Below are 13,680 nucleotides of genomic sequence, written 5' to 3' on the forward strand. Positions count from 1 at the left end.
GTCTCTATCTCCTTCACTTCTGATCTGATCTTACTTATTTCTTGCCTTCTGCTAGCTTTTGAACGTAAACACTCTTGTTTCTCTGGTTCTTTTAATTGTGATGTTAGGTGTCAATTTTAGACCTTTCCGGTTTTCTCTTGTGGGCATTTAGTGCTATAAATTTCCCTCTACACACTGCTTTAAATGCGTCCAAGAGATTCTGGTATGTTGTATCTTTGTTCTCATTGGTTTCAAAGAACATCTTTATTTCTGCCTTCATTTTGTTGTGTACCATTTTACCATTATGTAATGGCCTTCTTTGTCTCTTTTGATCTTTGTTGGTTTAATTGTCAGATTTACCAAAGTTGAAATGAAGGAAAAAATGTTAAGGGCAGCCAGAGAGAAAGGTCAGGTTACCCACAAAGGGAAGCTCATCAGACTAAGAGTGGATCTCTCGGCAGAAACTCTACAAGCCAGAAGAGAGTGAGGGCCAATATTCAACATTCTTAAAGAAAAGAAATTTCAACCCAGAATTTCATATCCAGCCAAACTAAGTTGCGTAAGTGAAGGAGAAATACAATCCTTTACAGACAAGCAAATGCTGAGAGATTTTGTCACCACCAGGCCTGCCCTACAAGAGATCCTGAAGGAAGCACTAAACATGGAAAGGAACAACCGGTACCAGCCACTGCAAAAACATGCCAAAATGTAAAGACCATCAATGCTAGGAAGAAACTGCATCAACTAATGAGCAAAATAACCAGCTAACATCATAATGACAGGATCAAGTTCACATATAACAATATTAACCTTAAATGTAAATGGGCTAAATGCTCCAATTAAAAGACACAGACTGGAAAATTGGAGAAAGAGTCAAGACCCATCAGTCTGCTGTATTCAGGAGACCCATCTCACATGCAGAGAGACACACATAGGCTCAAAATAAAGGGATGGAGGAAGATCTACCAAGCAAATGGAAAACAAAAAAAAAGGCAGGGGTTGCAATCCTAGTCGCTGTACAATCAAAAAATCCTTTAAGAATTCAGTGAGATACGTGGTTACTAAATTAATATTAAACGTCCTAGTGTTTTTCTCTACAAAAAACAAACACCTGGAAACACTATAAAAATAAGTAATCAAAGTAGCACAGTACTGGCATACAGACAAACATATAGATCAATGAAATAAAATAGAGCCCAGAAATAAACCCTGCCAAGGGATTTTTGGCAAGTGTCAAGACCATTCAATTAAAAAAGGACAGTCTTTTCAACAAATGGTTCTGGGAAAACTGGATATCTACATACAAAAAAAAATGAAGTTAGACCCTTAGCTGATACCATATATAAAAACTAACTTCAAATCAATCAAAGACCTAAACACAAGCACTAAAGAAACTTTTAAGAGTAGTAAAGCATGACATTAGATTTAGCAATGATTTATTAAATGTAACACTAAAAGTACAGGCAACAAAAGCAAAAACAGACAAATGGAACTACATCAAATCCAAAAACTTTTATGAAAAGACTACCAACAGATTTAAAAGACAACCCTCAGAACGGAAAGAAAGTGCAAATCATATATCTCATAAGAAGTTAATATCCAGAACATAGATAGAACTCTTAAAAGTCAAAAACAACAAAAGACAAAAAAACCCCAATCAACCCGATCAAAAAACGAGCAAGGAACTGAGTAGATATTTCTCCAAAGAATATATACAAACTTCCAATAAGCACATAAAAAGATGGTCAGTAACACAAATCATTAGGGAAATGAAAATCAAAACTAAAACAATATACCACTTCACGCCCAGTAGAATGGCTACTATCAAAAACACATTAAAAAAGTTTTGGCAAGGATGTGGAGAAATTGGAATCTTGGTGCAATATTAGTTGGGAATGTTAAAATAGTGTAGTTACTGTGGAAAACAATATGATAGTTCCTTTAAAAATTAAACAAAGAACATATAATCTAGCAATTCCACTCCTAGGTATACACTCAAAAAAACAAACAAACAACAACAACAAAAACAAAACATAAAAGCAATGACTTGAACAGATACTTGTACCCCATGTTCACAGTAGCATTTTTCACAATAGGCAAAAAGTAGAAGTAACTTAAGTATCCACCAACACATTGTGAAATATGTATGGATAAAATATGGTATATACATGCAATGAAATATTATTTCACCTAAAAAGGAAATTCTCACAGCTACAACATGGAAAGAACTTTGAAAACTTTATGCTGTGAAATAAGCCAGTCACAAAAGAACAAACACTGTACAATTTCCCTTATATGAAGTTTCCATAATAGACAATTTCAGAGACAAAAAGTAGAATGGTGGTTGTCAGGGGCTGGGGAGAGGAAGGAGTTGGAAGTTATTGTGAAATGTGTATCAAGTTTCAGCGTGGAAAGATAAAAATTGTTCTGGAGATGGGTGGTGATAATGGTTGCCTAACAATGTGAATCTAACTTAACAAACTTAAAATGGTTAATTTTATGTATATTTTACCATAATTTAAAAAATTAGAAACTAAAATGGAATAAAAAACCCAATAATAATAGAAAATGTTAAGTATCTAAAATAAAATTTAAACATATACAGGAACTTTAAAAATATTAAAACTACAGAAATATAAAAGGAAGACAAATGTAGTATCGTGAAGGTGTCAATCAAGACAAATGTAGTATCGTAAAGGTGTCAATCCTCTCTAAATTAACCAATACATTAAATTCTCTATTAAACAAATGATTTGTGGAGTAAAGATGAATTGATGCTATTATAACCAAACATTAGGTACTTAAGTTCATTTGTCAAAATAATTACATAACAACAAACAAGAAAATATTGAGAACAATGGGGAGTATTTTAACCTTACCCAACACAGATTATAAAATCATAGTGTCAACAATTTAGTACAAAAGAAAAAGTGATTAAATAGATGAATGGACTGACTAGAAAGGATAGATGAATCAGCAAATCTATTTGAGAATTTACCAGGTAATAAGTCAAGATGGCATTCAAATTGGGGGATAATCAGGACAAAAAAGGATTAAGAAATTTTCCATTTGGGAAGAAAAATAAGAGCTCAATGCCCTCTCACTCTTTACAACCAAGCTTTTGGAGACATGACATAATAAACAAAGAAGACATATAGATAAAATATAAATTTATCCAGGGAGACTGCTAGCTTCTTACTCTATCTCTACTCTCCTCTACTTTCTTCCTAACAGAAACACAATTTTGATGAAAAACACACTGTGAAATTTAGCAGAAGCCCAGACTCATAATTGAACAATGTAAAGCAAAACAAATAATGATTTTCCCTTATTAGATTAAATTTACAACCTTTGACAATAACCAGTATTGGCAACTAGGTAATTACCAAAATTAGAATGCATACATCTTTTCTTATCTTAAAAGAACTTTCCCTCTTACACTTTCTTTTTCAATCTACCCATTTGTCTTTTCCTTAACTGCAAAATTTAACAAGCAGGTATTTTAAACCCCCCTTCTCCAATTTAGGACCATCCACTTACTCTCACTGAAAACTAGTTTTGGTTCTCTCACTTGACTGAAACCAGATTTCTAAAATGTCAAATGTCAAATTCAATGCCCTCTTTTCAGTCCTGATCTTCCTATACGTCTCTGTGGCATTTCATTTGGTACAACTAACAATTACCTCCTTAAATGTTCTACTCTCTGGGCTTTGATGTTAAACACTATTGAGTCTCTTATCTCTCATATTTCCTTTCAATTTCTTCCACCTATCAAATAAGAAGTAGTTGTGTTTTTTAGGTTTTTATCCTTGATCACGGCATCATTCATATTCTTTCCTTAGACAAAGGAAAGACAAAGGAAAGAATATATTTTATATACATATATATAAATAAAAGAATATTTATATCCACAGTAGGGTATCTTATTATTGACTTTATTTTATATGATGATAAACACATCTACATCCCTGTCCATGATCACCTCAAATTACACACTTCAATTTAAAATTTTTAACATTTTTTACACAATGTTAACTCAGTATGTTCTCAACCCATTTCCTGTTTCCCCCGAAGTCAATCTTTTCTTGTGTCTTCCATTCTAGTAAGTCCCTTCCCCACTAAGTTACTCGACATTTGATGTCAAGAAGAAAACACGAAGTTAAAAACTCTCAATTCTAACAGCTAGTAAGGCGGAAACAATAAAACATTCCCTTTAAAAATTAAGAACAAAGCCGAAATCCCATGATAATTGCTACTATTCACTCTTAGTTACTGCCAAAGGAAAAACTGAAGGCATAAAGGTCTGAAAGGAAGAAAATAAATATCAATCACAGATACTATGGGTGTACTCAGAAAACTGAAATCAGTAAAATGATTTGCTCACTGATTATCAATATACAAAAATTACTTGTATTTCTAATTACCAGCAACAGTTAGAAATCTATTTTTAAGTCAAGAACAACATTTAAAACACATATAAGACATCCAGGAAGAAAATGAACAAAGATCCACAAGGCCTAATAGGAAACATTTATAAATCAACAAAATGAATTTAGAAATATGCCTTGTCACGAGAATACACAACATAGAGATATCGATTTTCCCGAATCTGATTTATATAGTTTTGATGCAATTGCAGCAAGAATCCAAAAGGTTTTTTTTTTTTTTAATGGAACTTGATTTTAAAACGTATATGGAAGAGCTAAAGACTAAAAATAGTTAAGGCACTCCTGAAGAATAGATTACCCTACCAAAAGACTTTTTCTGAAGCTACAGTAATTAAGATAGCAGAAGACAGGCACAGGATAAATTGTCCAATGGAATGGCATAAAGACTCCAGAAACAAAACCACTGAATGTTTGTGTCCCCCAAAATTCTATGTTGAAACCCTTGCCCCTGATACGATGGTTTTTGGAGGTAGGGCCTTTGGGAGGTAATTAGGTTCAGAAGAGGTAATGAAGATACGACCCCCAAGTTAGGTTTAGTGTCCTTATAAGATGAGAGAGACCAGAACACACATACTCTCTCTCTCTCTCTCCGCCATTGTGAAGACACAGAGAGAAGACAGCTCTCTGCAAAGCAGAGAAAGCTCTAATGCAGGAACTGAAATGACCAGTGCCTTCATCTTGGACTTCTCTGTCTCCAGAACTGTAAAAAATAAATCTCTGTTGTTGAAGCCACCTGGTCTATGTTATTTTGCTACAGCAGCCCAACTGATTAAGACAATATCTATATGTACTTGTGACATAAGACAGAAGTGGCAATACACATCACTAGAAAAGGAGGAACTACTCAGTAAAGGTGCTAGAAAACTAAAAGGTAAAAAAACACAAACTGGAAGATATGGCCAACACATAAACTCGAAAAGTGAGTATGTAGAATATATAGGAATTCTCACAAATAATAAAAAAAAAAAAACAGAAAAATGGCAAAACAAACATTTCACAGAACAGGAAACACAAATGGCCAACAAACGTGAAAAGGTTTTAGAACTCATTAATAATCAAGAAAATATAAATCAAAACCTCATTGAGACAATGCTTTACATCAATTAGATTGGTAAGAATTAAGAACAATAACTAATACACAGTTTTGAAGAGGTAGATTAACAGAAAATCTCCTAAATGGCTAAGAGTGGAATAAGCTGGTGTGGTCTCTTTGGAAGATAATTTGCACTATTCTGAGGTTAAACATTTCATACCCTATATCCCAGCAATTGATGTGAGTGTACAGACCTTAGAGAAACTTGCTTATATACATCAGGAGAGATATACAAGAATATTCCTAACTGCATGTGACACAGTTGATCTCCTTCCTGAGCCATTTTCTTTCATTACTTTCTATGAGTTCACTCCCTTGATTTTTCCTTCTTTTTCACTGTTCCTTCTCAGTGTCCTTTGCTGACTTTTGTCTTCATACTCTCTAAATGTTGGAATAATAAATCTTTTGGTTCCTTCTATCTTCACAGATGATGATTTCATTTAGTCTCATGGCTTTACCAGTTACAAGGTCCAAATTCCACCATGAATGCCAAAGTCTTATACTCAACAACCTATTCAACGTTTCCACTTGGACATCCTGGAGTATGGAAGTCAGTCAAGCTGTTCAAAAAATTCTTGTTTTTTTTTTTTTTTTTCTAGCACCGCACTTCCCCATCCCTTTTGAAATCAGATGTGGCCATATGACTAGGCATGGTCAAACTTAAGAAAATTAAACAATTTTAAGTTTCAAATACTACTACAGATCCATTTTAATCTCAAAGTTAATAGGCCAAAAGAATCTGTAACTTATCTTCCCTCAGCAAATGAATTTATCCTGTAGTTCAAACCAAATTTATGAATCATTTTTAATTGTCGTTCCTCCAACCATAGCCAATTTATCAATTTATCAGCAAATCCTGCAGCTCTGCCTTCAAAGAATATTTCAAAGCTGACTACTTCTCAATACCTCGACTGCTGCTACCTTAGTCTCAACCACCAATATTTTCAATACCATATAGGAAAACTGTGATAGTCTTCTAACCGGTCCCCTCATTTCCAATCTTCTTACTACAGATCTAGGGCCCTATACCATCTGCTCATCCCTACCTCCCTACCCTCACTCTCCTATTCCCTAAAGATACTCTAACCACATGGGCCTTCCTGCTTCCTTGAACAGCCACATTCAAGGCCTTTCCTTTTGTCATTCCCCTCTGTCTGGCCCATCTTTTCTAATCATTTAGATCTCTGCTCAAATATCATCTCCTTGGAGAGGCTTTCCTCATCACCTTACCTAAAATATCCACAAATCCTAGTTTGTTTATGGGTCAGTTATCAATTTATTGCTCCAAATTCATTCTTCATTGTCTGCTCTACAAGCATAGAGCTAGGTCCCTTAAATAAATATCTTTATTTTTCTAGGTGCCATGATGTTAAATTTTGTCAGTATGGGATACTACAGAGATATTCCAAGAAAAAGGAGTTCTTGTTCCTGACTCATGTATCCTTGGCAAGCTTCTACAGTGGAGGAAGGTTCTCTAGTGCCTACCTCTTGATATTAATGGTGGTCAGCAACACTCAAAGGCCATCAGCTTTCCCTGGTTCTCCCTCTCTGGGGAGGTTTCAAAGCAGAATATCTCTAACAAGATATCTCCCCATAAACAGTTTTTTAGGGTACTCCAGAACAGGGATTTATAAACTTTTTCTTAATGGGACAAATAGTAAATTAGGCTTGCAGATTATAACATCATAACTCTACCTTTGTAGTGAGAAAGAGATACAGACAATATGTAAATAGATTGGGCATAGCTGTGTTCTAATTAAACTTTATTTATAAAACAGCTGGCAAAAGGACTGTAGTTTGCCAATCTCTCACCTAGAAGGCATATTCTCCAGCAAGTTTTTAAGGATGCATTTCCAGTAAGCTCCACCAGAGCAATACCAGTGACTTCTCTGCTACTGAGTCATGGCCATATCCTCTCCAACAAGGTAAGAATCTTAGCCTTGGCAAAAAGGGTTCTTACTTGGGCACTCTATCTCAGCCCTATCAGTAGTAGCTGTTTCTTAAAACTATTCCTGTATTCCTTGAATTTTCTTTAATTTCCCTGATAAAATCAGTAACTCTATTAAACTTACCCTCTTGAAAATACCTGTGGCTTCTGACTTATGATTGGACCTTAATCAATACACAGTTTATCTTGCTTTTTTAAAGGCATTTATCACTAACTGAAATTATATTAATTGTGTTTTGCTTGCTTTTAATTTTTTTTTTTTCTTTTAAGAGACAGGGGTCTCAGTATGTTACCCAGGCTAGCCTCAAACTCCTGGGCTCAAGCAATCCTCCCAACTCAGCCTCCCCAGTACCTGGGACTACAGACATGCACCACCACACCCAGCTTGTATTTGCTTACTTTTTATTTATTAATATCCACCACTCAAATGTAAGCTCCATGAAGGTAGGCACTTTGGTTCACTACTGAATGAATTCCTAATACCCAGCACACTATCAGGTCATAACAGATTCATAACAAATATCTATGACTGACTAAATTAATCTTTGGCCAAACAAACTGAATTTTTAGAGTTTCAACTATTTGATTATATAAAATAGGGAGATGACAATAATCTCTTGCTTATACCTGTGCTCACTCTCTCTCACAAACACTCCTTATTCATTCACATCACTCTATCTCTGCTTATTGTATTCCCTCAGTCTCTATTCTAAAATTAGTAAATAACTTGAGTGCAAAAATTCATCTTCCTCCCTTTTAAACCTGTGAGGTTCAAGCAATACAACACAGAATCTCCCTCTCTCTAAGTATTTTACAAGGATCAGAAAACTACTACTGAGTGAGGTAGGAAAGACAGGCACCTTCTCCTTAAACCCTACCCACAAATGTTGGCAAGATTCCAAAGAGTAGAAACGGTAGTTACTCTCCAAATTAACCATTTGGCACTCTTGGTTTAGAACACTCAAAATATTCCTAATAATCTAATACTTCAGCCACATTACTTTAAAACATTTTTCAAAACAGAAATTTGTCACTTACCAATCTATAATTTTTTAATATGTACCAGCCACTCCTTTGGAGTCTTTAGCTCATTCTTTCTCTTATATATACAAATAAAAATACTTGAAAATCAATCTTTCAACTTTTCTGCAGGTCTATCTAAGTTGGATTTTACCCCCATCTTCCCACACTTGCAGTCTTTCTTATTTTGACTTTGAAACACTGAAATAATGCAATGGTTGCTGGGATGTTCAAAACAATACTAGTACTTTGTGAAGTCCAAGGGCCTACTGCTCAAATTCATCCAGAACAGCTAGAAAACAACGGAAAATTCTGTTTTGCTCTCTCTCCCTCCTACCTATTTCCTAATTCATTTCTGCTGACATGAGGGGGATAGAGAAGCAGAGAATGCCAAAGGACACAAAAGGGGGGAAAAGCTGGGTATGAAGTCTTTGGTGGAAATCACTTCATTTTCTCAAACAATCTGAAAAACAGAGACAAAGGTAACAACACTGACAAAAGAATGACCCTCCAGTTCTTTCCTTCTTTTATACTGCTTCACTTCAGCGTACACTGGTTACCACATTTCATTAACTTGTAAAGGTTGTTTTTTACTATATAACTTCATTTAACCTCTACATTCTCGTCTCTGAATATCAAGTTTCACCAGTTGCTTCCAAGCTAATATGTGCCCTCTCTTTAGGACACTTAAGATTTAAAACAGCTTTAGGTTGTCTGACAGTACAATCTCTGTACTTGATTCTGACAACAGACTATCAAAGCCAAGAGCAGATACATAAAATTTTACATTTAAAGGAAATGTTAAAAAATGAAACTTTTCATTTTTGTTTTTCAGAAGAGTAAGGATAAAATGGAAATATGTAAAACACTCTTTCTTTTCTGTTTGTTGCTGTTGTCGTCGTAGTTTTGAGATAGGATTTTGTTCTGTTGCTCAGGCTGGCTTGCAGTGGTGTGATCTCAGCTCACTGCAACCTCTGCCTCGTGGACTCAAGCCATCTTCCCTCTTCAGCTTCCTGAGTAGCTGGGACTAAAGATGCATGCCACCATACCTGGCTATCTTCTGTATTTTTTTGTGGAGACAGGGTTTCGCCATGTTACCCAGGCTGGTCTCAAACTCCTGAGCTCAAGCCATCTGCCCATCTTGGCCTCCCAAAGTGCTGGGATTACAGGCATGAGCCACCGCACCTAGTCACGTTATGCTTTCTTAAAGACAGTCTGGAATTAAGGCATTTCTATTATTTTAGAGTCAGTAACACATTTAAGTACAATTTCAATTGTTCAGACCATTATATTCTTGTATTTAATGGTGAGAGGTATTATTTCACTTTTCAATTTTGTCATATTGCAAACTTCAAGGAAAATTAAAGTTATATAAGTCTCCAGAGATATTATCCAGAGATAATTTGGATAACGCAGTTGGTTTTGGAAAAACGCCATTGGTAAGAGTTTTTTCCCCTTGCCTTACACTCAAGGTAGAGAAATAAATTACTTTCCACCACTGAAAAAAAATTGCACAAAAGGTTGTTTGGTTCCCAAAACAACTGCTTCTTCTCAAAGTTCTCAATGATTTTCATAGTATAAATGCTAAATTAGCTCAACAGAAGTACAACACAAGTTTGAAGGAAACCAGAAACCACCATAAATAGCCACTTTCAAAAGATGAGAGTACCTGGGCACCGGTGGCTCACACCTGTAATCTCAACACTTTAGGAGGCCAAGACAGGCGGATCACTTGAGGTCAGCAGTTTGAGACTGCCTGGCCAACATGGTGAAACACACTCTCTAGCAAAAATACAAAAATTAGCCAGGCATGGTGGTGTACATCTGTAATCACAACTACTCAAGAGGCTAAGGCAGAAGAATCATTTGAGCCCAGGAGGCAGAGGTTGCAGGGAGCTGAGATCGTGCCACTGTACTCCAGGGTGACAGAGTGATACTCTACTACAAAAAAAAAAAAAAAAAAAAGAATGTGATATAGTCTCTGCCACTCAGAAATTCAAAGCCTGCTGAGGACTATTATATCATCATTCCTACCACTCTTATTACATTTTCTACGGATTTCATTTATTCATCAAAGAAAAGAGAAAGATGAAAGTAACTTATTTTGGTTTTTCCACCTAACATTATTGTTAAAGTTTTACTTTTCAGTGTTAGCACTGCTTTTAGAAAAATTAATGGAGAGCACGAGTGAGACAACTGACTAAGCAACTAGGCTTAGCCCTAGACAACATTTATTCAGAATTGTCCACTGGCTTGTGGCAAGCAACATTTTGGTATAAAACTAAATATGATGTCAACTTGTATTGTCTAGTTCTATTGGTGGAAGACTGATCTGGGAGCTCAGAAATCTATTAGGGTGGGGGTGTCCAATCTTCGGGTTTTCCTGGGCAACACTGGAAGAATTGTCTTGGGCCACACATAAAATACACTAACACTAATGATAACTGATAAGCTTAAAAGCAAAACTGCAAAAATATCTCATGTTTCTTTAAGAAACTTTATGAATTTGTGTTGGACCGCATTCAAACCCATCCTTGGCCACATGTGGGCTTCGGGTTGGACAAGCTTATGTTAGAGTCTCATCTCCAATCTTGGCGAGCTGTATAATATGGATAAATAATCTCACCTGTCCAAGCCTCAAATCCTTATCTATACAATGATGAGGCTAACCTAGATGATCTCTAAGATTCATTTCAAACATAATTTTATCTTCATCATTCCTACCACTCCATTACATTTTCGAGGGATCTCATTTATTCATCAATTATTAAACATCTACTGTGTCTCCGCCACAGTGATCTCACTGAGCTTACATTTTGATTGTCCCATAGGCATATTAGAAAATTAGTTAACACATAAGCTTAAAGTTAATAATGGGATTAAAAAATGGTTAAGTGGCTTGTTTATTTGGCTTAGAACTCACAGAATGATGCATTTATGGATCAGCACGAAACTCTTCACATTTGACACTGCTCAGAAAATAAGAATGCTATTAAAACACTGTTACTAATCAGAATTTAATAGGCCTACGACTGACATGATACTCTGATTAAAAGCAACTGCCAATATATATGGCCCCTATTTCTGGCTCGTAAAAGACAAAAAGGTATGATAAAGTCAGCTTTCGTGGGGAGAGAATCTCTCAGTCCGATCTCTAACACGAATACATGTCTGAATAACAGTCTGTGCTGACCCTTCTTGTCAACTTTTAATCCTTCTAACTGATGAAAAGCATGAGACATGTGTTTATTTTAAGTACATGCTAGTGGCTGGCTTTCTTATTTTCACCTAGCTTTGTACAATTGTACAGAACTCATTAAATTCTTAATACAAACACTCACACGATGCCCCTGCCCCACCACCTCCCCGCACTCAACTCCAAGCAGGGAGTGGGGCTAAAAGGATAACTCAGTTGCTCATAAGGAACACACAAAAATTAAACCCTAGAAGGAAGTTAGAAAAAAGAACAAATAATAACACAAGGCAAACTATGGTATTACAGCAGTCAAAACTTCAGGGTCTTAATATGGTGCTCACTCCCTGTTAAGATAAAAGTAAATAAAACTGAGAGTTCCTATAATAGGAGGAGAACAGGAAAGAAAGGAGGACGGGAGATAACATTTACTCAGCACTTAACAGGTGCCAGGCACTATGCAGGTAGTTTTCACTTACTCTTCTCAAGAACTACACACATGAAAATATGCCTTAATAGGTGATCATCTACAATAAGAGCTAACCACTTCGCTTCATAAAATGATTCCAACAGCCTAGGATTGTATTCGAATGTAAAGGTAGTGTGGATGTAAATAATCATTCTGCCTAGAATCTTGTATTTGGAACTGAAAGAGGTCTTGGGTCACCTAGGCAACCCATCCATCTTACAGATTTAACTTAGGCCAGACAACAAAAGGGGCTGGACTAAGGTCATCCTTGTTTACAAGCAGAGTTGAGATCAGACCAATAATCAACACATCGATATGCCCCTAAATTTAACAGTTCAGTGAAATTTAGTAACTACTAAGTTACTGACCACCTATTAGTACTTCATTAAAACAATCCTAATAATCCGACTACACAAATAGCACAGAATCTCGAAAGAATGTGTTAATTTCTATATATTTTTAAAACCAACTGATAAGCAGTAACCTGCGTTTGAACATAATGTCTATTTCCCTGACTGCTCTCCACATAAAGATCCCAGATGCAAAGCAGTGTTGGGGGAACGGGGAGGGGGTGATCGGTCGCTGAGGTAAAGATCGCCTCCTGTAAAGCACCAGGTCGATGATCCTGGCCCTGGACTCCCCGTCCCCTCTGTGATTTGTAACCCCTGAGCCGGGCGGGAGGACGGAGGATGAGTGTGCAGTAAAGAGGCTCCTGCGCCCTCGGCTCGCCGATTCCCCTCGCGACGCCGGGCCGGTTCCGAACGCGGACCAGACCGTTAAGGGGCTGCCAGGGCCGCTACGCCCCGCGCGGGCCGCCCCTCCCCCACCGCGGCCTGAGGCGAGCGGCGCTGCCGGCCGGCCCCCGGGGCTCCCCTAGCGAACAATACAGGGGGTCTCCCTCGAGGCCGAACGCCAAAGCCCCGTACCGCGGGCCTCGGAGGCAGCGTCGAGCCGCAAGGCCGCGAGAGACCACCCCGCGGGAGAGCGAGTGAGGACGCGGTTATTCAGGGGGTTCAGAGGCCGCCGTGGCCTGACCGTACCTGGCTCCAGGTGATGAACTCGTTAGTGTGGGTTTCCTCCACAAGCGTCCACAGCTTGCTGAGGAAAGCCGGCACGTTCGAACTCTGCTTCATTGTTAACGCGGCGCAGGGATTCCAAATTCTACACCCGAACGCGGTGGTAGCGGCGGCAGCAGCTCCGGCAGCAGTTCCCCGAGAACGCCCACAACGCAGGCGCAGCAGATCTTGGTCCCCGCCCCCCAACCCCGCCAGGCGCGCGGCGAGGCCGAGAGGCCGGGCGACCGCACGTGACGGACAAGTCCCCGCGCTCCGCCTGTGCGCGCAGTGGTTCCGCGCCGGTCCCGTCCCTGGCCAATCCCAGGGGCCGACCACACGATGGAGAAAAGCGATTGGCTGCTGCTGACATGAAGGGGGTGGGAGCAGAAGGGGGTGGGAGCAGAAGGGGCGCTGCCTCCTCATTTGCTTTTATACAGAAGCTTTGATGGTAGCGGATCTTCGGCTTGAGAGACCG

At 38.0% G+C, this 13,680-nt stretch overlaps 1 protein-coding gene across 3 annotated transcripts in view; it reads right to left on the bottom strand.

Moving 5' to 3' along the window:
• Nucleotides 1-13,469, bottom strand: part of HSF2 (heat shock transcription factor 2) — a 36,290-nt gene extending 22,821 nt beyond the window's left edge. For 2 of the 3 annotated variants that reach the window (XM_017848886.1, XM_017848885.1), the window contains exon 1: nt 13,191-13,469. In XM_017848886.1, coding sequence (XP_017704375.1) covers nt 13,191-13,283 — 93 coding nt within the window. In that variant the 5' untranslated portion in view covers nt 13,284-13,469. Of the gene's footprint in view, nt 1-12,160; nt 12,234-13,190 lie in introns of those variants that run through there. The other variant, XM_017848887.1, reaches the window with a different exon arrangement.
• Between the last annotated feature and the right edge of the window lie 211 nt (nt 13,470-13,680).

The sequence above is a fragment of the Rhinopithecus bieti genome, unplaced genomic scaffold, assembly GCF_001698545.2.
Source record: "Rhinopithecus bieti isolate Rb0 unplaced genomic scaffold, ASM169854v2 scaffold_30957, whole genome shotgun sequence".
Classification (NCBI taxonomy): Eukaryota; Metazoa; Chordata; class Mammalia; order Primates; family Cercopithecidae; genus Rhinopithecus; species Rhinopithecus bieti.